This window comes from Trachemys scripta, chromosome 2 (genome assembly GCF_013100865.1).
Source record: "Trachemys scripta elegans isolate TJP31775 chromosome 2, CAS_Tse_1.0, whole genome shotgun sequence".
NCBI lineage: Eukaryota > Metazoa > Chordata > Testudines > Emydidae > Trachemys > Trachemys scripta.
In genome coordinates this window covers 30,995,827-31,021,626 of record NC_048299.1, presented here as the reverse complement: position 1 = coordinate 31,021,626, position 25,800 = coordinate 30,995,827, and the positions used below count along the sequence as shown (strand labels likewise).

Here is a 25,800-nt window from a genome sequence, read left to right as displayed (position 1 = left end):
GCTCGAGACCGTGGCACCGGTCTCCATCTCCCAGGTGCGGAGCGACAGCGTGGGACAGTGCGACTCAGCATGTGCGTTCGGCCCCGCCTTGGTCTTCACGACCAAATTCAACGTCGTCCCAAGCAGGGAGCGGCTACCACGTACAGGGCCAAGACACGGATGGTGCTAGCCAGGGGCAAGACAAAGGACAGGATCCTGACCATGGACCCCCACAATGGTCCTTTTGGACCCCTTGGGCACACCACCAGGCCCAAGGGGTCCCCTTGGGCTTCTCGCTCTGCCCACTTGGGAGCCCCGGGTGCTGGAGGCCACTATGAGCCGCCCTCCCCCAGTGGCCTCGGAGGCGACAGCCCTGCCCTCAGATCAGGTCCATGCCCCTAGTGTGGTGGACCTAGGGCAACAGTACCCTCCCCAAATAGACCGTCCCCAGCATCCATTAGTCCCGGGGGTGTCCTCCTCATCCTCGCCTGATGAGGCGGTGGCAGGCACATCCTTTTCTGGCCCACCACCTATAGATCTTCGTGCACACCAAGAATTGCTATGTAGGGTGGCACAGAACATGAACCTCCAGGTGAAGGACGTGGTGGAAGTCGAGGATCCGGTGGTGGACATTTTATTGGCCGATGCCCCCACACGTGTAGCCTTGCTGTTTATTCAGACCATCCAGGCTAATGCCAATACGATCTGGCAGTCCCCAGCATCTACTCCTCCCACTGCCAGAGGAGTGGAGAGGAAGTACTTGGTTCCCTCCAAGGACTATGAATACTTGTATATTCACCCCCAACCTTGCTCCCTTGTTGTACAGTCTGTGAATGAGAGGGAGAGACACGGCCAGCAAGCGCCAGCCCCTAAGTCCAAGGACGCGAGACGCCTGGATTTATTCGGGCGCAAGATATATTCAACTGGTGGCCTACCGCTCAGGATAGCTAACCAGTAGGCCCTCTTGAGCCGTTATAATTATAACACCTGGAACTTGATGGGGAAGTTCAAGGAGTCGGTTCCTCAGGAGTCCAGGGAGGAGTTTGGGGCCTTGCTAGAGGAGGGCAAGACAGTAGTGAGGACATCCCTGCAGGCATTGATAGATGCGGCGGACTCGGCGACTATGACCCTAGTCTCGGGCGTGGCTATGCACCGTATCTCGTGGCTGCAGGTATCTGGTCTTCCACCGGAGCTGCAGCAGACAATTCAGGACCTGCTTTTTGATGGCCAGGGGTTATTTTCAGACAAAACTGACCCTAGACGTCAGAGTCTGAAGGATAACCAGGCCATCATGCGCTCATTGGGCATGCATACCCTGGGTGACACAACGTAGACCCTTCCGGCCCCAACCATAGCGCACCTACCCTAACCCGCGACAGGACTTGGCCAGGAGATGTGGCCACAGTGCTAGGAGGTGACAATCTGGTCCTCAATCAGGCCAGAATCAGGGCCCCCCAAAACCATCAGCAGGCCCCAAGCAAAACTTTTGAAGGTGCGTCCGAGGGCGGAGCACCAGTCTCCTTGCAGGATCCTTTCCCGCCTTTCTTCAACTGCCTCTCCTATTTCCTCCCTGCGTGTTCCCGCATAACGTCAGACCGCTGGGTCCTACGCACGGTGGAAACTGGATACCATCTTCAGTTTTTCGCCCTTTCCACCCTCCTTCCCTGTCCCTCTTCAGGGACCCCTCTCACGAGCAACTCCTCTTACAGGAGGTACAGGCTCTCCTGTCTATTGGAGTGGTGGAAGAGGTCCCAAGGGATTTGAAGGGCAGGGGATTTTACTCCTGTTACTTCCTAATCCCCAAGGCAAAGGGGGGACTACGACCCATCCTGGACCTGGGCGGACTAAACAAATTCATGGTAAAGTTGAAGTTCCGCCTGGTTTCCCTGGGGACCATTATCCCTTCCCTGTATCCTGGAGACTGGTACGCTGCCCTCGACATGAAGGACGTGTACTTCCACATAGCGATTTACCCGCCGTACAGGCGCTTCCTCCGCTTTGTGGTCAACCAACAACATTTCCAATTTGCCATCCTCCCCTTCGGCCTGTCCACAGCGCCAAGGGTCTTTACAAACTGCATGGCCGTCGTAGCGGCCTCGCTCCATCGGCATCGGATACAAGTGTTTCCGTACCTTGACGACTGGCTCATTTGGGATCGTTCCGAGCTCCAGGTACGGTCTCGTGTTCGGTTTGTCATGAGCTTGTTCAGACAGCTGGGCCTACTGCTCAGCGCCAAAAAGTCCACTCAGCAGCCAACCAAAAGAATAGACTTCATTGGAGCGATCCTGGACTTGAATCTCGCCAGGGCATGCTTACCGCAGGCCCACTTCCAGTCCGTGTCGACCATTATTTATGGTCTCCAAAGCTTCCCGACCTCGACAGCATGCACGTGCCCTGGTCTACTGGGCCACATGGTGTCGTGCACCTTCGTAACCAGACATGCCAGACTATGTCGCCGTCCACTTCAGGCCTGGCTCTCGTCAGTGTACCATCCAGGCCGAGATAAGTTGGACACAGTACTCACGGTGCCGACGGAGGTATCCTCTCTGGGTTGGTGGCTAAACCCCAGCTTTGTGTTCGGGGGGGGGGGGGATGCCATTCCATGCCCCACAGCCCTCTCTAGTCCTGACCACGGACGCATCATCTCTGGGCTGGGGCGCTCACCTCGCGGACCTTCGCACGTAGGGCCTTTGGTCCACACAGGAGATAACCCTGCACGTCAACTTACAGGAACTGAGAGCGGTACACCTGGCGTGTCAGGTAGTCCGCGAACACCTTCAGGGTCGTTGTCACAATCTTCACAGACAACACAACGGCCATCTTTTACATCAACAAACAAGGGGGAGCGCAGTCGTCCCCCCCCCCCCCCCCCAGGAAGCCATTCACCTGTGGGAATTCTGCATAGCCCACTCGATCGACCTGGTGGCGTTGTTTGTCTCAGGAGTCCAGAACACCTTGGCAGATCGCCTCAGCAGGTCCTTCCTGGCTCATGAGTGGTCGATTCATCCAGACGTTATCCATTCTGTTTTCCGGAAGTGGGGGTTTCCCCCTGTAGATCTTTTCGTGTCTCGCGAGAACTGCAAGTGCCAGGTGTTCTGTTCTCTCCAGGGATGCTCCCCGGGCTCCCTATCGGGCGCCTTCGTGATGCAGTGGAAAGACTATCTGTTCTATGCCTTTCCTCTGTTCCCATTAGTTCACAAGGTCCTTCTCAAATTGCGACGAGACAAGGCCCGCTTAATTTTGATTGCCCCGGCGTGGCCAGGCAACATTGGTACACCACACTCCTCGATCTGTCGGTGACCAAACCAATTCCTCTATGTTGTGGCTGGACCGGAGCATGGCAAACTGTGTCATCCGGATCTGCAGTCCCTCCATCTCACAGCATGGATGCTGCATGGCTAAATCAATGTGATCTGTGTTGCTCCCGTTCAGTGCAGCAAGTACTGTTGGGTACCAGAAAGCCCTCTACTAGGTCCACATACCTGGCCAAATGGAAGCGCTTCTCCTGCTGGTGTGCCCTGAGCAATACTGTCCCTCTGGAGGCGCCAGTCCTACTATCCTAGATTATCTCTGGTCTCTGAAACAGCAAGGGCTGTCTGTCTCATCCATCGGAGTACACCTAGCAACGATTTCAGCCTTCCACCAGGGTGAAAATGGGTGCTCAGTTTTCTCCAATCCCATGGTCAGCAGGTTCTGTACCCGCAAATTCGACATCCGGCCCCTATGTGGGACCTCAGTCTGGTCCTATCTAGACTCATGGGTGCCCCTTTTGAGGCGATGGCCACCTGCTCGCTTCTGTACCTTTCCTGGAAGACAGCCTTCCTTGTCGCTATCACCTCGGTGAGACGTGTCAGAGCTTCGAGCCCTCACTTCAGACCCACTGTATACGGTGTTCCATAAGGACAAGGTACAGCTGCAATCACACCCCGCCTTCCTCCCTAAGGTGGTGTCTGCCTTCCATGTCAACCAAGACATCTTCCTTCCGGTCTTCTTTCCGAAGCCACATGCTTCGCAGCGAGAGCAACAGCTGCATTCCCTAGATGTTCTTAGGGCTCTCATCTTTTACATCGAACGAACAAAACCTTTTGGGAGGACGTCCCAGCTGTTCGTAGTGGTGGCAGACCAGATGAAGGGCCTCCCAGTCTCCACACAGTGAATCTCGTCTTGGATTACATCATGCATCCATGAATGCCATAACTTGGCTGGGGTCCCAACTACGCAATTCACTGCCCACCCTACTCGGGCTCAAGCTTCGTCCTCCGCCTTTCTGACTCATGTGCCCATACAGGAGATCTGTAGGGCAGCAACTTGGTCATCCGTGCATACCTTCGCTTCCCACTATGCGATAGTGCAGCAGTCCAGGGGTGATGCTGCGTTCGGTTCAGAGGTCCTCCGTTCCGCGACTTCTAACTCCGACCCCACCGCTTAGGTAAGGCTTGGGAGTCACCGAATTGGAATCGCTATGAGCAGGCACTCCAAGAAGAAAAGACAGTTACTCACCTTTTGTAACTGTTTTTCTTCGAGATGTGTTGCTCATATCCATTCCAAACCCACCCTCCTTCCCCTCTGTCGGAGTAGCTGGCAAGAAGGAACTGAGGGGGCGCTGGGTCGGCAGGAGCATATATCCGGCGTCGTAAGGGCGCCACTCCAGGGAGCGCCTCAGCCGACCCACCGAGTGTTGCTAGGGTAAAAATCTTCCGATGATCGTGCATGTGGCGTGTGCACACCTAATTGGAATGGATGTGAGCAACACATCTCGAGAACAACAGTTACAAAGGTTAGTAACCGTCTTTTTTTGTGTGTGCAGTGTTCTCTGTGAGCAAAAACTGTATAAGGTTACTCTAGAACTAAGATTTTAAAAAATAGTTCATCTTGTTACTAAAGTTTGACATGTTTTTTACCTCTATGTGGTGGTGGATGTATCCTGATGTAAGAAGTTGAGGATGTTCCTTTCTTCGCACACTTCTTCTAGCTCTCTCCAGCTCTATGAATAGCATCATATTCAATTCCCCAATCAAAGGGCATTCCACTCAGAAATTTAGACTGAATGCTAGCAAGTAAATCCAGTACTACTTGTCATAATTCTAGCTAATTTTGTTGATAATCTAACCTTATTTTTCCTATGAGACTATATTGTGAGCAAAAATTACTCTTCCTGGGTTTCAGACAGAAAACAGATCAAAATTGCGCTGAAGAAAGTATTCAAGTTCATAACTAGCTATTTGTAGAATAGGGGAAGAGATGAGAGAGCTTATTGATTCAAGCCTGATGTTTCTCTCTCACTCACACTCACACACAAGATTGAATTATAGCTAAATTAACTCAACCATTAATATTTCTCAGGTATATAAACAAAATTCCACGCAGTTTATGGTGTGTAGAGGCTCATTCAGAAGACCCACACAATATTGCTGTCTGTTTTCTTTGGACATTAGTTCCATGGAACTTTTTGGCCAAAAATGCATACAAGATCAAAGATACATAGAATTACCTACTGTGTTTTTTTAAAAAAAAAAAAGGGGGGGGGGGGAGTAGTCTTCCGCAATCCTATATAATGTTGGGTGATTTGTTTGCCTTTACTCATGTCCCAGAGGTGAGTGCTTATTATTATATCAATAGATAACTGTTGTTTTTAAAATTAAATACATTATTTTACATTTATATGACACCTTTAATCCTAAAGCACTTTACAAATATATACACACACACACAGTTTGTAAAATGCTTTGGGATTAAAGGCATCATACAAATGTAAAATACTGGATTTAATTTTATCAAACTTCCAGATCAGTCAGTCATTATTTTATTTACTCTTCTGGAATCTGAAAATAGTTTGTTTGCTTTGCTTTGCTAGACTTAGACTTGTGTTTTGTTCACTGATCCTTTGTACATTTCCTGCCATTAAAACCTTTCATTAAAAACTTGCAGTAGTGGAGAGTTCCTGAAGAACTATTTGACCTCTATTCTTTGGTTTGAGTGCTACAGTCAGAATCTGCAGCTTCTGTGCCCTCTGTGATGGCTATTTATTCAGAGAAAGTGGGGGTTGCTTTTCCTACTTTTTGGCTGTTCTATATGTAGGTTGCGTTACCTTTTTTCCCATTTCTAATTATGTGCTTTTTTTTTATCCTAACAGTGTGTCTGTCTGTATGGGATACTTCTCTTTCAGCGCTTCTATCTATAGGCAGTAATTTGTTTTCAAGCTTTCTGTACCACTTAGTGTGTTGGTCACAGGAATATTATGATATTGGTTTTGGTGTTGATACAGATTAAAGCAGTTGATCAGTGACAGATGGGCTTCTCTCCAACTCTCAGCTTTCTTATTTGATATACCCTCTACCTTCTGGAGCAGTTAGCTGTTGCATTCCTACTGACCGTTCCATTGCATCATCTTCTATGGTTGATATTTTCAGTTTAAGTCTCTCTTTGAAGGGCTGTTCTTATTATTACTTCATTCCCACAAAGTTAGAAATATTACACTAGAGAGGGTGTTGCAGAGTTCTTCAAATATTTTCAGACTCATCTGCCTAGTACTGATGGTTTACTTTTCATGTCTTGTCTTCTTTATTGTCAAAATAAGAGTTTGTCAGTGCTAGGAATCATTGAATCAGTAATTGTACACAATAAAAACAAAATAAACTACTTCAGAGAATCAGAGCACAACTGGTATATCCCAGTAATAACCAGGGTTGTAGTTGGCCAGCTCTGTTTATGAAATGTCCTGGTATCTTGCATGGAGTATCTCCAGCTGTTGCTGCTGTTGAATGTTTTGTTTTGACAGCACTTGGAGACCTTCTCAGGTCAGAGCCCCACTGTGTTAGGCCCGATAAAAACTTGTTTAATCACAGTCCCTTTCCCCAAAGAGCTTATTCTCCTCAAAGACCAGACATAATAGGTAGATGAGATGAACAAGGTGTCTGGGGGAATGTGAGGACAATATTACTCGTGTGGGAATTCTGCACCAAAAAATTAAAAATTCTGCGCACAATATTTTAAAATTCTGCAAAATTCTACAGATTTTATTTGTCAAAATAACACTCTATAATCTCGTTGGTTGAAATTATTTCGGTAATTTATTTCAAAATACTTGTGAGCAAGTATGTCTGTAACAAGACAGACACACAAATTCCCCTAGGAATAGAGTTAAAGAAACCACTACAACAACCCAGTTCCTGTTTCTCTGCCCACTCCAGAGCCCAGGCGGGGGGGCCAGACACTCTCATCCCTCCCCCACAGAGCTCAACCATTGGCCCCTACCCCCAGAGGACAGCTGTGCCCCCACCCTCCCCCCAGCCCAGACACTGAGAGCCCCTATCCTCCAGAGCTCAGCCCCCCTCACCGCCCCTCCAGACACTCTCACACTCTACCCCCCATAGCCCAGGGATCTAGAGGGAGAAACAGCCTGATTCTGGATCCCAGGTTTGCACGGAGTTTCCTGCACACAGCCTTCTCTTCCCTTCAGGGCATGCTAGAAATTGCAGCTGCTGAGAACCCTCCACTTCCCTCCCCCACCCCCAGTCCTTGTCTTCTGTTTGCGAGCTGGATTCTGCCAGGTCAAGCAGCCCCTAGTGGTGGCCATCATCTCTGCAGCCCATTTCTGGGGGGCAGCGGGTGGGGGAGTCTGCACGCACAACATGGATTTCTGCAAAAATTTTCATTGCTCAGTGGTGCAGAATTCCCCCAGGAATACAGGATACCGAAAATAATAGGATGTTCTAGCCCAATCTAGTGTTGTGTGCAGTTCGTAATCAGTAACAGTAATTACAACTGGTCACCTGCCTAGCCATTATTAGATGGCCGCTTTCTGTAAGCAGTACAGCAGGTGTGTTTTGTTTGGAGCATAAGGTGTTGATTCTATGGATTTTTAGAATTTTTTGCCCACGTGAAAGGGGTGCCAAGGGAGAAAGCATAAATGTGATTGTGAGAGAAATTAATGAGCAGGCAATAGACAGAGGCTGGCATTAGTAAATCAAAGGTGCAACTCAACCTCAAAAGAAGATAACAGGATGGGTAGGTAGCACAGGGCTTAATTGTGGGGATCTTTGAAGGTTAGGACAAGAAGTTTGTAATGTTTGTGGTGGAAGACTATGGAGGGACTTAACGTGGCATAGGGAACACATAACTCATAACTCAGTTATTAACAGCAGTTTGAATGTACAGTCTCCATGCTATTAATGTTGTTTAGTGAAGTCTTCTGTTCACACACTGCACAAATAATAGACACAAAGCTTCTCTAGAATGCCTTGCTTAATGTTTCACCACTGATCTTGAAAGGTATTGCTGGGGCAAATGTTAGTATGCATGTCATTTCAGTTCTTAGACCTGTTTTTGAGATTTTCAACAAGGGGCCTATTATGATACATTTTGTGATGTATACACTTGTCACTAAGGCTAGGTCTACACTACGGGGGGTGGGGGAGGGTGTCGACCTAAGATGCGCAACTTCAGCTACGTGAATAGCGTAGCTGAAGTTGCATATTTTAGGTCGACTTACCTGGCTGTGAGGACAGCGGCGAGTTGACCGCTGTCATGCCGCCGTCAACTCCGCTTCTGCCTCTTGCTGCGGTGGATTTCCGGAGTCGACGGCAGAGCCATCGGGGATCGATTTTTATCACGTCTTCACTAGATGCGATAAGTCGATCCCCAATAGATCAATTGCTACCCGCTGATCTTGCGGGTAGTGAAGACGTGCCTTAGAAGACTACCTAACTTAATGTAGACTTCTTTTCTATTGTCAAACAGATATTATCACTGGTCAGTCAGATTCCAGCTATTGTATCTTCTCAGAGGAGGGTGATTTGTAAACTACGCTGTTGTTCTGCATTCTGACTGACCATGACCCTGTTGGTGCCCTCTAAAAAGGCACCCACAGAATTTTGTTAATGCAAATAAGGTACCTTTTTTGAGCACACCAGCAGGGTCTACATGGAGCAATTAATGTACTTTACAAATCACACCCCTCCAGTGCGCTTTGCTGGTGCTGTGTAGACCAGCCTTAAAGCCTAAAAAAAATTTCTCTGCTGCAGTCTGGTCTAGGTACTGTTTAAAGAAATTCTTCATAATACTTCATGAATAATTTAACTCACTATATTAAAAATATTTTTCCTGATTTTGCCAGTCTTTTATTTACTCTGCTTGCTTCTTTCCTTCCTTATATTGCAGCTTGCATATAAATAAATTCCTGTAACTTTTCCATTGTTTGCTAACTACAGTGACTCCTCACTTAAAGTCATCCCAGTTAACATTGTTTTGTTGTTATGTTGCTGATCAATTAGGGAACATGCTCGTTTAAAGTTGTTTGGCAGCTGCCTGCTTTGTCCACTGCTTGCAGGAGGAGCAGCCCGTTGCAGCTAGTTGGTGGGGGCTTGGAACCAGGGTGGACCGGCAGCCCCCCATCAGCTCCCCGCTCCCCTAAGTTCTCTGTGCAGCAGCCACCCCAGCAGGCTATTAATTGCTGGCAGTTCAGCTGTCCCTCCCCCCACTGCCACGTGCTGCTCCTGCCCTCTGTCTTGGAGCTGTTCCTGGGAGCCTCCTGCTTGCTGTGCGGAGGGCGGGGGAGGAGAAGGGGGCGAATATGAGGGTGTCCCGCTCCCCCCGCTCCTGCACCCTGGTTACCTCATCTTCCATAGAGCAGCAGGGACACACTACAGGGAGGGAGCTTCCTGGCAGCAGCTGTGTGTCTGCCTTGTTAAGTTAATCAGCAAGCTACGTACTTAAGAGTGGGGTCAGTGTACCTAAAGGGGAAATGCGCGCCACACACACACTCTCTCTCTCTCTCTCTCCATTCGTGCTGCCTTGTAGAGTGTGAGGCTACATTAACAACAAGTTAACCCTTGGGGGCTCAGCCGAGTGCTATTTCATCATTTAGCAGTAGGGCATTCCCTGGGAAATATCCCACCGTCTTTCATCCTCTGACTTCACCACCTCAACCAAGCTTCACAATCATCATTGCTGTGTACAGTATTAAATTGTTTGTTTAAAACTTATACTGTGTGTGTATATAGTCTTTTGTCTGGCAAAAAAAAAAAAAATTCCCTGGAACCTAACTCCCCCATTTACATTAATTCTTATGGGGAAATTGGATTCACTTAGCATCGTTTTGCTTAAAGTTGCATTTTTTAGGAACATAACTACAACGTTAAGTAAGGAGTTACTGTATATGTTAAACTGGAACAGACAACTTGTTTTTAGTTGCTTGATAACTTTCTAGGCTATTGACATTAGCTACATTAGCTTTTTGTTTTTTCACATTGTTCTAAGGAAAATATCACAACTAAAAGTACTTGGTCTTTCAGTAGTCTTTAAACAAAAAAACAAAACTGAAATCTCTCTATGGCCCAAAAAGGTGATGTCTAATGTGCTTAGTTTGACTAATTCAGGAAATATTTAAGTGGTTACTGAAAGCCAGTGTCTCAGTGGAAGCATGATCAGAGAGGAAAGTTCTGATGCGTACATTAGCAGTACATCTCTCACAGATCTGGAGGATTACTAATGTTAAAAACTAATTTACATAAATTCAATAGAGTTGGTATAATGAAAAAGCAATTCTGCTCTTAGTTCTAATTTACATTTTCACAATAAGTGATAGCTCTTCCATGGGACAAGGTACTTTCATGAGGATTGTGCCTAAAGGACTACTTACTTTATTTTAATCTTGCTTAAGAAAGTTAAAAAGTCTTGTGTGTTTCACTTGAACACAAACTTGTATCAGCTGTAAAGAGGTGTGCAAAGCTCCTCAGTCATTTCACCATCTTAACCAATATTTCTCCCAGGCTTCTGAGACTGTCCTTATAGTTTTAATATGCCAACGTTTTTAAAGAGAAAATTTGTTCTTTTACAGGATCAAATTTGCCTTCTTTTCCGTTTGTTTCCCTAGTCTTAGGTTTGGACATGTATGGTGGCTTAATGAAAGACTGTATCTAAGAGTTAAAACTTGATGTACATGTGGGTAGTTCACTTTAGCCATGTGTTTGCATCACTCCTCTAGATAACATTGGTTCTGAAGATAACATTAAGTTAACAGTGATGAAGAGGGATCAGTTGATGAAAATTCTTAGCAGACCTGAAGACTTACCTCTTCCAGACATGTTCAGTTCAACCCAAATGTAGATATAATTTCAACTCTGTGTTCTCTCGCTACTGTAGCAGATTCAAAGGATTTTATATAGTTCTAAACCTAATTGAATCCTAGCAAATGGCTAGGGAACTGGTAATTAATCACACAGAAATTTTATCAGGGAATCCTAGTTTCTGCTGTTGGATGAATATTGAAAATAATTAACAACATTAGTATATGGGCTGCTAAATGAAGTGCATTTTTTTGACTACCTGATGCAATTGGACGGCTAATTTTACTGCAAAAGCATTTTCAACTTCTCTGATAACTGCCTCATATGGAATCCATGTCACTTGACTACCCCAAGTTTTTCTTCAAATATGTTCTTGCTGAGAGATGGAGAACTCAGTGTTCCCTTGCGAGAGACCTATTTATGATATAATCTTAGGGCAATATTTTAAGTATTTCACATTCTAGGAAATTTTACCAAAAGCCTTTTAGTTAAATCAAAGTCTTTCATAAACAAATTGTGTGTCTTAACTGTGATATTGCTAGTGCTAAACTTAAGCATAAGCTAGTGCTGAAGAATAAGGGGAAATTATGGTTTTGTGCTCTATGTACATGCATATAATTTTATTTAAATATTGTAAAGCATACTCCCCTCTACTGGCAAGACCATAGTAGTCCAGTCACTTCACAATACAGCATCAAAGTCAAAAAAGAGATCTTAAAAAGTGAATACTTTTTTAAAAAAAATTATACATAAAAACAGGGAATACATGATGATAGTGTGGAATAAGTGTTTATCATGAAGAGTTTGGTGTGGTTGTGTAACTTCATGAGTGGTGAAACGGCAAATGAGTTATGCATATAATCTGAAAAGAGTGCATGCTAAACTTTTATACCATATTATGCCATCATGTATCTTATAAATGTAATATATCATAAAAACTATTTTGGAAATATTTCAGAGGGTTTGTTTTATTGGAAGTATTGGTTGGCTTTATCTACCTTTTGAAATCATGTGCTTTAGTTATAAATCCAGTCTGGGCCCAGAGAGGGAGAAAAAGTTTAAAGTAATAAATGTAAAAGCTCTCAAATAACAGGGTAGACTAATTTAAATGCAATAAAAGTCCCATTTAAAGCAAGTTTTGTGAAACTAATTGGTAAATTTTGTGCTATTGGAACTTTAGCGCACCAAATTTTAATTTATAGACATCATTTTTAAAACGTTACTACAATAGGGTATCTCTTTTTAATAAAGGGAATAAAACCTGCTGTGAGCAAGACTAAATATTACAAAATAGGGAGGCAAAATAGTTAAGTAGGTACATAACTTTATTCATACTGCTATTCACATTGACAAGGAACTTCTCATGTACTTGAAGTTAAGCATGCCTGCTGAATCAGTGGCTAAAATTGTTCATTAATTTTTCTCATAAGTGGTATGAAATCTGTGTCACTTCAAAGTAGAACTGTTTCAGTATTAACAGTGGGAAATTATTTAGACTTTCAATACACTAGCAAAGTTAATAAGAATTTTTATACAAAGGCTGGCATTAAAAAAAAAAAATCTAAAGTTAAGCTCTCAATCCCATATTTAGGGGCCTACAGGTGGGAGTTTCAAAAGTACCATAGTGACTTAGGAACACAAGTTCCATTGACTTCAGACTGTAAACTCTGATGGAGGAGAATAGCCTGATCAAAGCATTTAAACTTTTTTGTAGGGCTGTCAATTAATTGCAGTTAACTCAAAAATTAATCACTATTTTAAAAAATTGCAATTAATCATAGTTTTAATCGCACTGTTAAACAATATAAAACCAATTGAAATGTATTAAATATTGTGGATGTTTTTCTACATTTTCATATATATTGTATTCTGTATTGTAATTGAAATCAGTGTTATTTTTGATTACCAATATTTACCCTAAAAATTATAAACAAAAGAAATAGTATTTTTCAGTTCACCTCCTACAAGTACAGTAATGCAGTCTCTTTATTGTGAAAGTGCAACTTACAAATGTAGATTTTGTTGTTGTTGCATAACTGCACTCAAAAACAAAACAATGTAAAACTTCAGAGCCTACATGTCCATTCAGTCCTATTTTTTGTTTAGCCAATCGCTAAGACAAGTTTGTTTCCATTTACAGGAGATAATGCTGCCCTCTTCTTACTGACAATGTTTCCAGAAAATAAGCACAGGCATTTGCATGGCACTTTTGTAGCCAGCATTGCAGGGTATTTGTGCCACAGATGCTAAACGTTCATATGCCCCTTCATGTTTTGGCCACCATTCCAAAGGACATGCTTCTGTGCTGATGATGCTCATTAAAAAATTAATGCATTAATTAAATTTGTGACTGAACTCCTTGGGGGAGAATTGAGTGCCTCATGTTCTGTTTTACCCCCATTCTGCCATATATTTCATGTTATAGCAGTCTCAGATGATGACCCAGCACATGTTCGTTTTAAGAACGCTTTCACGGCAGATTTGACAAAACACAAAAGGTACCATTGTGAGTTTTCTAAAGATAGCTACAGCACTCGACCCAAAGTTTAAGAATCTGAAGTGTCTTCCAAAATCTGAGAGGGATGAAGTATGCAGCATGCTTTCAGAAATCTTAAAAGAGCAACGCTCCGATGTGAAAACTACAGAACCCGAACCACCAAAAAAGAAAATCAGCTTTCTGCTGATGGCATTTGACTCAGATAATGAAAATGAATATGCGTCAGCCTGCACTATGTTGGATCATTACTGAGCAGAACCAGTCATCAGCATGGACGCATGTCTTCTGGAATGGTGGTCGAAGCATGAAGGGATGAATCTTTAGTGCATGTGGCACGTAAATATTCAACTAGCAAAAGACACACAAATGAACAGCAAGAGTTTTAAGTACACTAGAAGCAGGAAGCCTGCCAAACAATGAGTAAGGCCACTCGACAAACAGAGGTGCCAAAAGAGCACTCAAGAAAGATAAGGCCATTGTGGAGAAGCTAAATGAATACTTTGCATCAGTCTTTTCTGCAGAGGATATATGGGAGATTCCCTTGCATGAGCCATTCTTTTTAGGTGACAAATTTGAGGAACAGTCCCAGATTGAGGTGTCAATAGAGGTGGTTTTGGAACAAATTGATAAATGTAAACAGTTACATGTCACCAGGACCTGATGGTATTCACCCAAGAGTTCTGAAGGAACTGAAATATGAAATTGCACAGTTACTAAGTGATATTTAAATCAGCTTCTGTTCCAGATGACTGGAGGATAGGTAATGTGACACCAATTATTAAAAAGACTCCTGAGGCAATCCTGGCAGTTGAAGGCCAGTAAGCCTAACTTCAGTACCAGGCAACTTGGTTGAAACTATAGTAAAGAACAGAATTATCGGACACACAAATTAACACAGTGGTTGGGGATTAGTCAACATGGTTGCTGTAAAGGGAAATCATGCCTCACCAATCCATTAGAATTCTCTGAGGAGGGTCAACAATCATGTGTACACAGGTGATCCTGTGAATATAGTGTACTTGGACTTTCAGAAAGTCTTTGCCTAGACCCCTCACCAAAGGCCCTTAAGCAAAGTAGGCAGTGATGGGGTAAGAAGGAAGGGTTTTCTCACGGATTAGTAACTATTTAAAAGATAGAAAACAAAGGGTAGGAATAAATGTTCAGTTTTCTTGGTGGAGAGAGATAAATGGCAGGGTCCCTCACAAATCTGTACTGGGACCAGTGTAGTTCAACATATTCATAAACCATCTGGTAAAATGGGTAAACAGGGAGGTGGAAAAATTTGCAAACAATAGAAAATTACTCAAGATAGTTAAGTCCAAAGCTGACTGTGAAGAGTTACAAAGGATTACTCTTGAGGTAATTCTGTGCCAAAAAAATGAAATTTCTGTGTACAATATTTTAAAATTCTGCAAAGTTTAATTGTCTTAAATGTGGAGGCTCCAAAGGGGCAGTGAGGAACACAGGCCACTGACTGCATGAAGGTTGGAGATAACCCTGCAGGCCCCCCCAGGCTGCACCTGACCCTCACACAGTGCAAGGTCTGGGCCTGCCCCTGAAGCACGCTGGGGCCCTCTGCGCCAGGCACACCAGGCTCAGCCGAACAGCATCAGCTGAGCAGGATCCAAGTGTAGAGGGTTTAAGTGTGTGGGGATCCAGATGTGGGTTAAGAGGGTCCATGTTGGGCAATCTGGTGGCTCAGTGGAAGATCTGGATGCACAGGGGCTTGTTGGAAGGTTCCAGGTTCAGGGGCGATCGGCCTCTGCAGGGGGGTCCAGGTGAAGGTGGTTGGAGCTTGGGGGGGGGGGGGTGGCGGGTTAGTGGGGGGGGGTCTGGGTGTAGGAGAGTGGGGCTCATTGGGGTGGGAGTCCAGGTGCAGTTTGAGCTCAGTGGGGTGGGTGTCTTGGGGGCTCATCAGGATGGTCCAGGTGCAGGGAAGGTGGGGCTCATTGAGGTGGGGGGTTGGTGGGCTTGCTTAATGGGGGAGCTGCTGCTGAGGGGGTGCCACATGCTGGGCTCCTGCCCGCTGCCCTCTTCTTTCCCCCCCAATTCCCCTGCCCCACCTCCTTCCTTCCCCGCTGCCTCTCTCCCCAAACCCCCACTTGCCCAGCCCCACCACAAGCAGTCACTGTTGTACAGAAAACAGGATACCTTCCAGCACAAAGAAGGGGAGTAGAATTGGCACTAGGACTTAGGAGGCGGAGTCCAACTGCAAAGTCTGCGGAGCCAAGCGGCACCGTCTTTCAGCTAGGCAGCTCTCCGCTCGCAGAAATGAGGAGGGGGCAGTGGCAGGTGACCCTGTGTGCCTTCCCCCCCAATACCTTACCTCTGGGGGGGGCCAGTGCCCCTCAAACTACACACGCACACCCCACAGCTTCCCTTTGCTTCCCTGTCACTTTTCTGCAGGGAAGTAAAAGAAATCTGCAGAGGGACATGTTTTCTGCACATGTGCATCTGGCTCAGAATTCCACAAGCAGTAAAAGGGATCTCTCAAAACTGGGTGCCTGGACAACAAAATGGCAAATGAGATTCAGTCTTGAAAAGTGCGAAGTAATGCATATTGGAAAACCTGATCCTAACTATCCATACAAAATGATGGGATCTAAATTAGCTATTACCACTCAAGGAAGAGATCATGGAGTTTTAGAGTGAGTGTATGTTTTCAGAGAACTATGAGCAGTCCCAGTCAAAAAAGCTAACAATGTTAGGAGCCAATAGCAAAGGGATAGATAATAAGACAGACAGTGTCATAATGCCACTACATAAATCCATGTATGCTCACACCTTGAATACTGTGTGTAGTTCTGTTCACCCCATCTCAAAAAAGATGTATTAGAATTAGAAAAGATACAGAGAAGGGTAACAAAAAATTATTAGAAGTATGGAGCAGGTTCTGCATGAGGAGAGATTGAGATTGTTCAGTTTGGAAAAGAGACGACTAAAGGGGGGAGATAATAGAGATCTATTAAATCATGAGTGGTGTAGAGAAAGTGAATAAGGATGTGAAGGAATAAATAACAAGAACCAGGAGTCACCCAATGATATTAATAGGCAGCAGGTTTAAAACAAACAAAAGGAAGTACTTCACACAGTGTACAGTAAGCCTGTTGAACTTGTTGCCAGGGACTGTTGTGAAGGGCAAAAGTATAACTGGGTTCAAAAAAGAATTAGATAAGTTTGTGGAGGATAGGTCCATCAGTGACTATTAGCCAAGATGGTCAGGGATGCAACCCAATGCTCTGGGTGTTTCTAGCCTCTGACTGCCAGAAGCTGGGAGTGGACGATGGCATGGATCACTCAATGGATTTCTGTTTATTCCGTCCGAAGCACCTGGCGTTGGCCCCTATTGCAAGACAGTATACTGTGCTAGATGAACCATTCATCTGATCCGTGATGGCTGTTCTTATGTGCAGAGAAGATATGATGCAGCAGCAGTAATGCATGTTAATTAAAGCAATATTTAATTTTAAAAGTGTAATTTTGAGTACGTATTTTTCTTTGATATTTAAAATGGGTTGTTTAGCTTTTAAGTGTGTGATTGATATATATATTACATTTTTTATAATCTCTACTATTTTTAGAACAGTGTCAGAGATGTTCGTCAAGTACTGGCTCCACTGACATCCATTTTTTGACTGAAGAACCTAATAGGATTGTCTGAATTATTGTAGTTCTATTGACATGTTTATCCAAATGCGTTCAAATAAACCAAAATATCTTTACAGGTTTCCTGGAGTTCAGTATCTTTGTATGTTTGCATTGAATAGTGTTGAACTGTGGTTTGTTTTAAGAGCAAACAACTAAATTGACACTTACAAATCTAAACATTACTTGAAACTGGTCCTGGCAGTTGAATTTACTGTTTTTTCCCCTTTAACTATCATTGTTATCTATTTTTTGTAAATCTCTCAGAACAGTAGGTAGTTTATGTACATAACCATATAGACGTCTTTGCTTTGTCTGTTACAAGTAACTTCAGATGTTACTTGTTTGTATGATATTTTTGACGTTTTAGTCATAACTTTACATTTTTGTAACGGTACATTTACTATAGTTGGGTTCTTATTTTGCACATGATGTGCCTTTCCTGCAAATTATTTATTTTAATGTACTGTTTACTTTGAATACTAATGTTTTATGCATAGTATTTTTATGAGCAAAACCTGTAATAAGGACTTGCTGTTTAAATGGGGAAGGGATAATAAATGATCAGCTATGCTGTGCACCTGTTATTAGGTGGTTGTATAATAATCCTGTGACCACTCTTTCCTCCTCCAGTCTATGCTCTGCTTTTAAGGTCCATTTGTTGCATGTGAAAACACTTTGCAAACTCTTCTGGGCAATGACATTGTGAAAAGTACCTCTCATGCTGTATAGATCACACAACTTTAGGAACTGTAACATAGTTTTCTTTGGTGGCAAAAGTAAAGGGCAGTGGATGAGAAGGTTCATTTCCCTGTTCTCCATGTGTCGTGTTACAACCACTGTTCCAAGATGAGCTAGATGGGACTTCCTTATTCTGAAGTCTGTTAACATTGCTCATTAATCAATTGAGTAACTAAAGTCAGTTCTTGCTCAACTAAGATTGACTGGATGGACTGCTCTTTTCCTAAACAAAAAAAATGTTATAGAGGTCTAAAAAATAATTAATGGTTTAGCAATAATAAATGGGAGTGCTCTTCTTCACTTCTTCTCAAAATACAAGAATTAGGGGGCATTAATGTAAAATGAAAGCAAGATTGGTTAAAGGAAGTACTTTTTTTAACCTGCATATTCTGTGGAACTCATTGCCACAGAATATAATTTGAGTTCAAGAGTTTAGTAGGATTCCAAAAAGGAGTAGACATCTATATGGATAATAAGCATTGATACTTGGATTAAATTAAATGAAAAATATAAAGGATGCAAGTCCTGATGATGCTTCAGGACATAAGCCAAACTCTAAACAGAAACAGAGAAGAAACTTTCTCTGCTGGCACATCATTCTATAGCAGGGGTTGGCAACCTTTCAGAAATGGTGTGCCGAGTCTTCATTTAGTCACTCTAATTTAAGGTTTTGCGTGCCAGTAATACATTTTAACGTTTTTAGAAGGTCTTTTTCTATAAGTTTATAATATATAACTAAACTATTGTTGTATGTAAAGTAAATAAGGTGTTTAAAATGTTTAAGAAGCTTCATTTAAAATTAAATTAAAATGCAGAGCTCCCCCCCGGACGGTGGCCGGGCTCCAGGCAGTGTGAGTGCCACTGAAAATCAGCTTGTGTGCCGCAGGTTGCCTACCCCTGTTCTATAGCTACTATTATGAGGATTCTGACAGCTTTTTCTGACACATCTGGTACTGCTCACTATCAGAGACAGGTTACCACACTGTATAAACTCTTGTTCGTATCCCATTTGGCAGATCCTATCTTTGTTTTTTAGCTGCTTGTATTCTGGTCTGTATTGAAGGTCTTGATTTGTAACCCAAAATTTGACACGTCATCCCATCTTTTTCTCGAGTCCATGGAGTTCTTAGGAGTGTTTGTATAATATACCTATACGTTCTAAAAAGAAAATGTCCAGCAGTCAAGGGCAGACCTGCAATAAACTGGATTAAGTGCATAATGAAATTAAAATTTAGCAAGAAAATGAAGTTTCATAGCAATAAAGGTAAAAATCTTGCTTCATGAAAAGTACGCTCAGTGTGCCTCAGTCATATCACTGGCAACTTTCATTATGATTCTTTCCAGTAAGAAATTGGAAGCCATTATAATAATGGAATTCATGGTAACTTATTTTGCTGTGTTATACCTAAAACATTGCAGGTTCTGAAAATGAGTTTTCTATTGCTTTTTTGTACTAAGCTGCCGTAAAATAAGTCCCAATAACAGTATGTCATAAGGGCTTTCAGTTTCCCGGACACACACTTCTGTGTTTAGTAATCCTTGTGTGAGGCAGTAAGAAAGAAGCGAATCCTTCATATTTAATGTGTGTAGTGTACTAGTGAGGAACTGTAATAATTTACTTTATTGGGAAGGAAAAACTAAATTAATATTTCTTCTGTTCAGAGTCTGCATCTGTGGACAAGTCTGTATCCCATTCTTGCACAACTCCTTCGACATCTTCTGCTTCTGGACTGAATCCAACTTCTGCACCTGCTACTTCCACAGTCCCTGTTTCACCTGTCCCACAATCACCAATTCCTCCATTACTGCAGGACCCAAATCTTCTTCGGCAGCTGTTGCCTGCTCTTCAAGCCACCCTGCAGCTTAATAATTCTAGTGTAGATATATCCAAAATAAATGAAGGTAAGCCTTCTACAAAAATGCAATGTAATCTTACTTTATAACTTTTATTTGTGCAAATCCAATGTATAACAATATAAAACCATAATGGCTGGAGTCCTACTTAAAATAAGGGGAGTAAAATTGTGCAACATAAACAAATGAAAACTTAGCTGTGTTAAGGTTTCTAATTTAACTTTTTAAACTTGCCATATCAGTTAATATATAAAATGTAATATATAAATACTTAATTAGCAAGGTAATTTATGTGCACAAGTAGTCTCATTGGAACTGGGGGCTTTGTTGGTTCCGTTGTTTTGTCTGGGACATGTATCTGGCGAATGGTATATACTGGGTATAAACTGGCCGTGGGGAAGTTCAGGCTTGAAATTAGAATAAGGTTTCTGACCGTCAGAGGGGTGAAATATTGGAACGGCCTTCCTAGGGAAACGGTGGGGGCGACGGACCTGTCTGGTTTTAAGATTAAGTTAGATAAGTTTTATGGAGGGAATGGTTTAATGGTAAAACATAGTAGCCAAGGAAAACCAATCAATGGTACGTAAATAGTATAATGGCCAACAGGGGTCAGGCTAGAGACTCTTGCCTACATGCTCGGGGTCTTACTGATCGCCATATTTGGGGTCGGGAAGGAATTTTCCTCCAGGGTAGATTGGCTGAGCCTCTGGAGGTTTTTCGCCTTCCTCCGCAGCATGGGGCAGGGATCACTAGCAGGAAGGTCTCTGCCGATTGAAGTCACTAAAACACAGGATTGGGGACTTCAACAGCAGAGTCCAGGGAAGGGTTTTGTGGCCTGCAGCATGCAGGGGGTCAGACCAGATGATCATAATGGTCCCTTCTGACCTTAAAGTCTGAGTCTATGAGTCAGTATGGAAAGGGTAGGCTGCGTGACCTTGCTAAATTAAGAACTTCTTCAAATAGTGTACCTATGGGCATGCCACTTCAGGTGTTCATGTGCCCCATTTTCCTTTGATTAGAGATTTGTGGTAGCAGTGCTTGTTTGGCCTGCCTGTGTGCTCCAGACATCTTTGTGCCTCATGCTGAGCATATATTGAGCTGCGCGGGATAACCCCCCTCAGTTCCTCCTCAGTGGCCTAAGATGGAATCTTTAGTATGCTAATTTCCAGTGTTTGTATAATATACCTATACGTTCTAAAAAGAAAATGTCCAGCAGTCAATTTCCAGTTTTTCTTAGCGTTCACCTTTACTGTAGCTTACTATAATTAGTTTAGTCCAATTAGTTAATTGTCACTATTAATTGGATAGCTCCCTTTTCCACTGTTAGGGGTTTTCCAATTGGACACCCTGTCCCTCCCCACCCACTTTTTTTTTTTTTTTTTTAAGAGGCCTTCCTTAAGGATTGTTGTTGTTTGTTATGCCATGTTTCCGGCCTTCGAGTGTTGCCTTTCTTGCTGGAAGTTCATCCCAATTAGCAACAGTCATTCTTGGTGCCTCTGCTTTTTAGGGGACACCCCTATGCCCTCCATGTGTAAGATCTGTACTACTTTTATGAGCAAATCCAGAAAGAGAAATTAAATTTCCCAAAAATTTGGCTCTGAGCTAGCTCTGAAACCAGCTTTGGACTCTGGCTCAGAAGATCCCCCGTATACTTGTTTTTGACTACATTTAGTGCATCCTCTGTACCTTGATCACCGAGATCTTTGTGGGATAAGGCCAGATATACTCACGGTGCTTCAAGAAAAAGAAGTTGTCTCCCACCAGAAAGCCGCCTTTGAAGAAATCTCTGTCATCCCAGGACACCGCAGGTCCCGAAGTAGGTACATTTAAAGCACCAAGCAGTTCTAGTACTGGAAGCTCATCAAAGCCTTCAAGTTCCGCTAAGAGTCATGTCACTAAGCGTGCCTTGGTGCTGATGGATCATGTCCTCAGAAGAGAACCTGAGAGACACTGCTTCTCAGAAGCAGGTACCATCTCTGACTCCAGAAGGCTGGTAACACCGACCTCTGTACCCAAACCAATATCCCAGTCTTCTGCTCCGGTCTGCCAGAAATTCAGTGTCTTCAGTATTGGCACCTTCTGTTAGAAATGTGCCTCCAAGGCAATGAGTGCCCTGAGTACCGACCCCATCTTCGAGACAGATACTGCTGAAGCAGTCAGTATTGGTACTAACCCTGACTGTTGTGGAGCCTTACTTGACTTCGAATCAGGTACATTCGGTACCGCAAGAATTGGGATACTTCAGGGGTCTTTTTGTTTCTGAAGAACTGGAGTCCCCACTGCTAATGGATATATGGAGCACTTGTTAGTGCCAAGATCTACTGGATCACCAAAACCATATCTTTCCCCAGTGCATACTACCTCTCCATTAGCTGTTGCAGAGGGTAGACAATGACCTGAATCTTCACTATCTGCACCTCTACTGGAGTATGTTAAGGATTCCTATTAATTCCCAGATCTCTACCCAGGAATCTCCCATCTACCATGGAGAGTACATCTTCCCGGTCACCTAACCTGAGAGCTGTCAGGAACCCTGTTATCCCCTTCCTTCCATTAATCCGGGGCACATCTCTCAAGGTCATTACAGATAGTGTGGCCTGCATGTTCTACATCAGTCGTGAAGGGCGGTCAAGATTCCCTTCTCTTTGTGCCAACACAGTAAAGTTATGGAACTGGTGTATAGCCAGTCACATCCTCATTTCAGCCTCTTACACCCCAGGTGTACAAAACACCATGGCTGATGATCTTAGCAGGCATTTCTCCCAAGATTGAGTGGGAGCTAGACACATGGGTTTCCAAACTGATTTTTTCTGACCTGGGGGTTCTCATAAGTGGACTTCTTTGCCACCACCATTAACAAGAAGTGCATAAAATTCTGTTCCAGATGAGGACTTGGGTCCTCAGTCTCTGCAGGATGCCATCCTCATTCGTTGGATGGTGGGCTTTCTCCATGCATATCCTCCAGCACAGCTGATCTTGGGTGTGTTGAACAAAATCAAATATGACAAATCTAGGGCCATTTTAGTAGTTCCAATTTAGCAGAGAAGTCTGGTACCCTTACTTGATTTGTCTAGCTTCTAGTATGGTGTTGTCTTCCGTTCATTCCTCACCTACTGTCTCAGAATTCCGGATGGACTCTCCATCTCAACCTGGGAATTCTTTGTCTCAGAGCTTGGCTATTCAGTGGTTCTCACGGATAGAGACTTCTTGTTCTGCGGAAGTACAACAGATATTTTTAAACAGCAGGAAGATATCTTCATGAAACACTTTCAGAAATGGAAGAGATTTCATCACTGGTATACCCAGTGACCACTTTCACTGGTTCACTTGTTTCTCTCCATTGTCCTTGACTACTTGGGGGAATTGAAAAAGTCTGGTCTCTCCAGGAGTTCCATCCAGGTTCATGTGATGGCAATAACAGCCTTTCATTCCTCTGTTGAGGGATTCTCAGGTGTTTGCTCACTTCATGACAGCAAGATTCATCAAGGGTTTGATTAACCTTTTCCCACAGATTAACAAGCCCATCCGTGCATGGCATTTAAACTTGGTCCTTGATTGTCTCATTAAAACTCTGAGTCATTGGGTACATGTTCTTTCACCTGTGTCCATGAAAACGGCTTTCTTGGTAGTCATCACTTATGCCTGAAGAGTCGGGGAAATGCGGGCTTTAATGGCAGATCCTCTCCTTACAGTATTCAGGGAGAAAGTTTCATTACCTTTGGTTGAAATTTAGGATAGGGTGGTATCTTCTGAACTGCATATTAGCCAACTTATTTGTCTTCCGGTCTTTTTCCCAAAACCACAGCAGACCAGGGAGAAAGTTTCCCTCTGGATGTCACTTTGAATGTCTGAAGGTCATTAGATTTCTATCTGGATAGAACCAAATCTTTCAGGAAGGCTCCCAAACTGTTTCATTTGCAGACAGATCCAGAGTTTCCACAGTCTCCATTCAGAGACTCTCAAGATGGATCTCTGGATGTATCATCTTTTGTTATGAAGCTACCAATTTCAACCTTCTTTTAGGGTGCTTGCCCATTCTATATTCTACTTCTGTGACACTATTGGAAGGTATCCCAGTGGCTGAAATTTGTAGAGGGGCAACCAGGTCTTCAGTGCATACTTTCTTCAAACAGTATGCCTTGATTCATGCTGCTGGATCAGATGCTACAGTTGATAATGCAGTTCTGTCTTCAGTGTTGGACTCGACTGTGAAGCTCCTTCCTCCTTCCAGGGGTACTGCTCAGATGTCACCAGAAGTGTAGCACCTATAGGGATATTACTCCAAGGAGAGATTACTAAACTTGTGCAGTAACTGGAGTTCTTCAGGGTGTTCCTATGGATGCTCCACTACCCACCTCCCTTACTTTCTGCTTCAGAGTTTCATAAAATGGAACTTTGTGGTAAAGAAGGAACTGAGGACAGTTTGCCCACATAGCTCTGTGTATCCTGGGTATGGGGCACAAGGATGTCTGGAGTGTATGCATGGGCGAAATGGGTGCGGCTACCAAAAATCTCTGATCAAAGGCACATGATGTGCGTGCATACCTAAAGTGGAGCACCCCTCAGAGGACACGTCTTAAAGAACTTGAATTACTGCACAAGGTGAGTAACCTCTTCCTCTTGCCCTTTTCTGTTACTGATGCTAGTTAGTTCAACTGATTCTCCATCAACCTTCTGCAGTTCACCCTCACATTCTAATATGTTGTTGCATCACTGTTCATGTGAGCTGAAGTTTCTAATGATTCTTTAAAGCTAATTGAACTACTAGGTTTTTTATTAATGGAACAGAATTTTCCTTGGCTTTGTAGAACAAAGGCAGGAAGTGAGCGGTAGAGCATTTGCAGGTTTCCAGAGCCCAATGGCTTTTTTTTGCATTTTGACAAATGAGATAGGGACAGATATTTTTCCTGTTTTTAAACTCTGAAAAGAAACTTGAAAAACTCTAAACAGACCCTCATTCAGTATTGTCTAGAGCAAGGCACAATAAATGGCCTTTTGATCTTTGGATTCTAATGTTGTTTAACTTTTTATAAACTCATATATAACTCATTCATAGGCAGTTAACATTTTGTGTATAGAATCCATATTGCTGTCCGTGAAAATCTGTCCACTTATTCAAATGCCTAAATCTGGATTTCGGAGTTAAACTTTAAGCACCCATATTAGACAGTGTTTTTTGTGCTTTGCTTTACAATTTTGAACATATTTTATGTTTGAACAGAAACTTAGAAAACACCGCTAAAACTTATTTGTTTAGTTCTTACAGCAGCTGTGACACAAGCCTCTCTGCAGTCTATACTCCATAAGATTCTCACTGCTGGACCATCTGCTTTCAATATTACTTCCCTGATTTCTCAAGCTGCACAACTATCTGCACAAGGTATTTAAAGTCTCACTTTCCCTTATGTAAAATTTTCAGATTACATTATACAAGGGTCAGTATAACTAAAACTCTGTTACTGAATGTCAACACTGGTAATTAAACTCATCTGAAGTTGTATGTTACCCTCCCTCTGAGGGTAGGATGTCTGATACACTAGAAGTTGAGGGCTTTTCTAAACGTAAGATGTGACACACAGCCTATGCTCAAGGAATAGTTGGCTGATGGACTAGATTAGATGACCTCTTAATAGGTCTCTTCTGTCTTAAATTTTCTGATTCTCTAACCTGATAAATAATGTGTGGGTAAATACCAAATTGCTTTTGGGGAACTCAGCTTGCAGGCACTGCACGTTTCTGATAGATGGTTTAGATTAATCTATTGCACAGAGGAAGAACAGAATATTAAGCATTGGATACCTGAGGCTGGTTACGTAAGAATACCTTTTTCTCATAATACTTCTGTGTTTGTGATCAGTAGAGGCTCTTAACCTGGGGTCCATCAATTTAACCTTGAACCTCATTTTAAGTGAGATTGTGAAACATTATTTTTCTGAGAGGGATCTTTGACTCTGGAATGTACTTCCTTACCCCTACCTCTTTAGTCTGCCAGAGTTCTGATGTTAACCTACCAGGTAC

At 43.3% G+C, this 25,800-nt stretch overlaps 1 protein-coding gene across 2 annotated transcripts in view; it reads left to right on the top strand.

Moving 5' to 3' along the window:
- WAC (WW domain containing adaptor with coiled-coil) overlaps positions 1–25,800 on the top strand; it is a 111,894-nt gene that overhangs the window by 64,447 nt on the left and 21,647 nt on the right. For both annotated transcript variants that reach the window (XM_034760178.1, XM_034760177.1), the window contains exons 8-9: positions 19,591–19,830; positions 25,040–25,162. In XM_034760178.1, the coding sequence (XP_034616069.1) occupies positions 19,591–19,830; positions 25,040–25,162 (363 nt within the window). The remainder of the gene's footprint in view (positions 1–19,590; positions 19,831–25,039; positions 25,163–25,800) is intronic.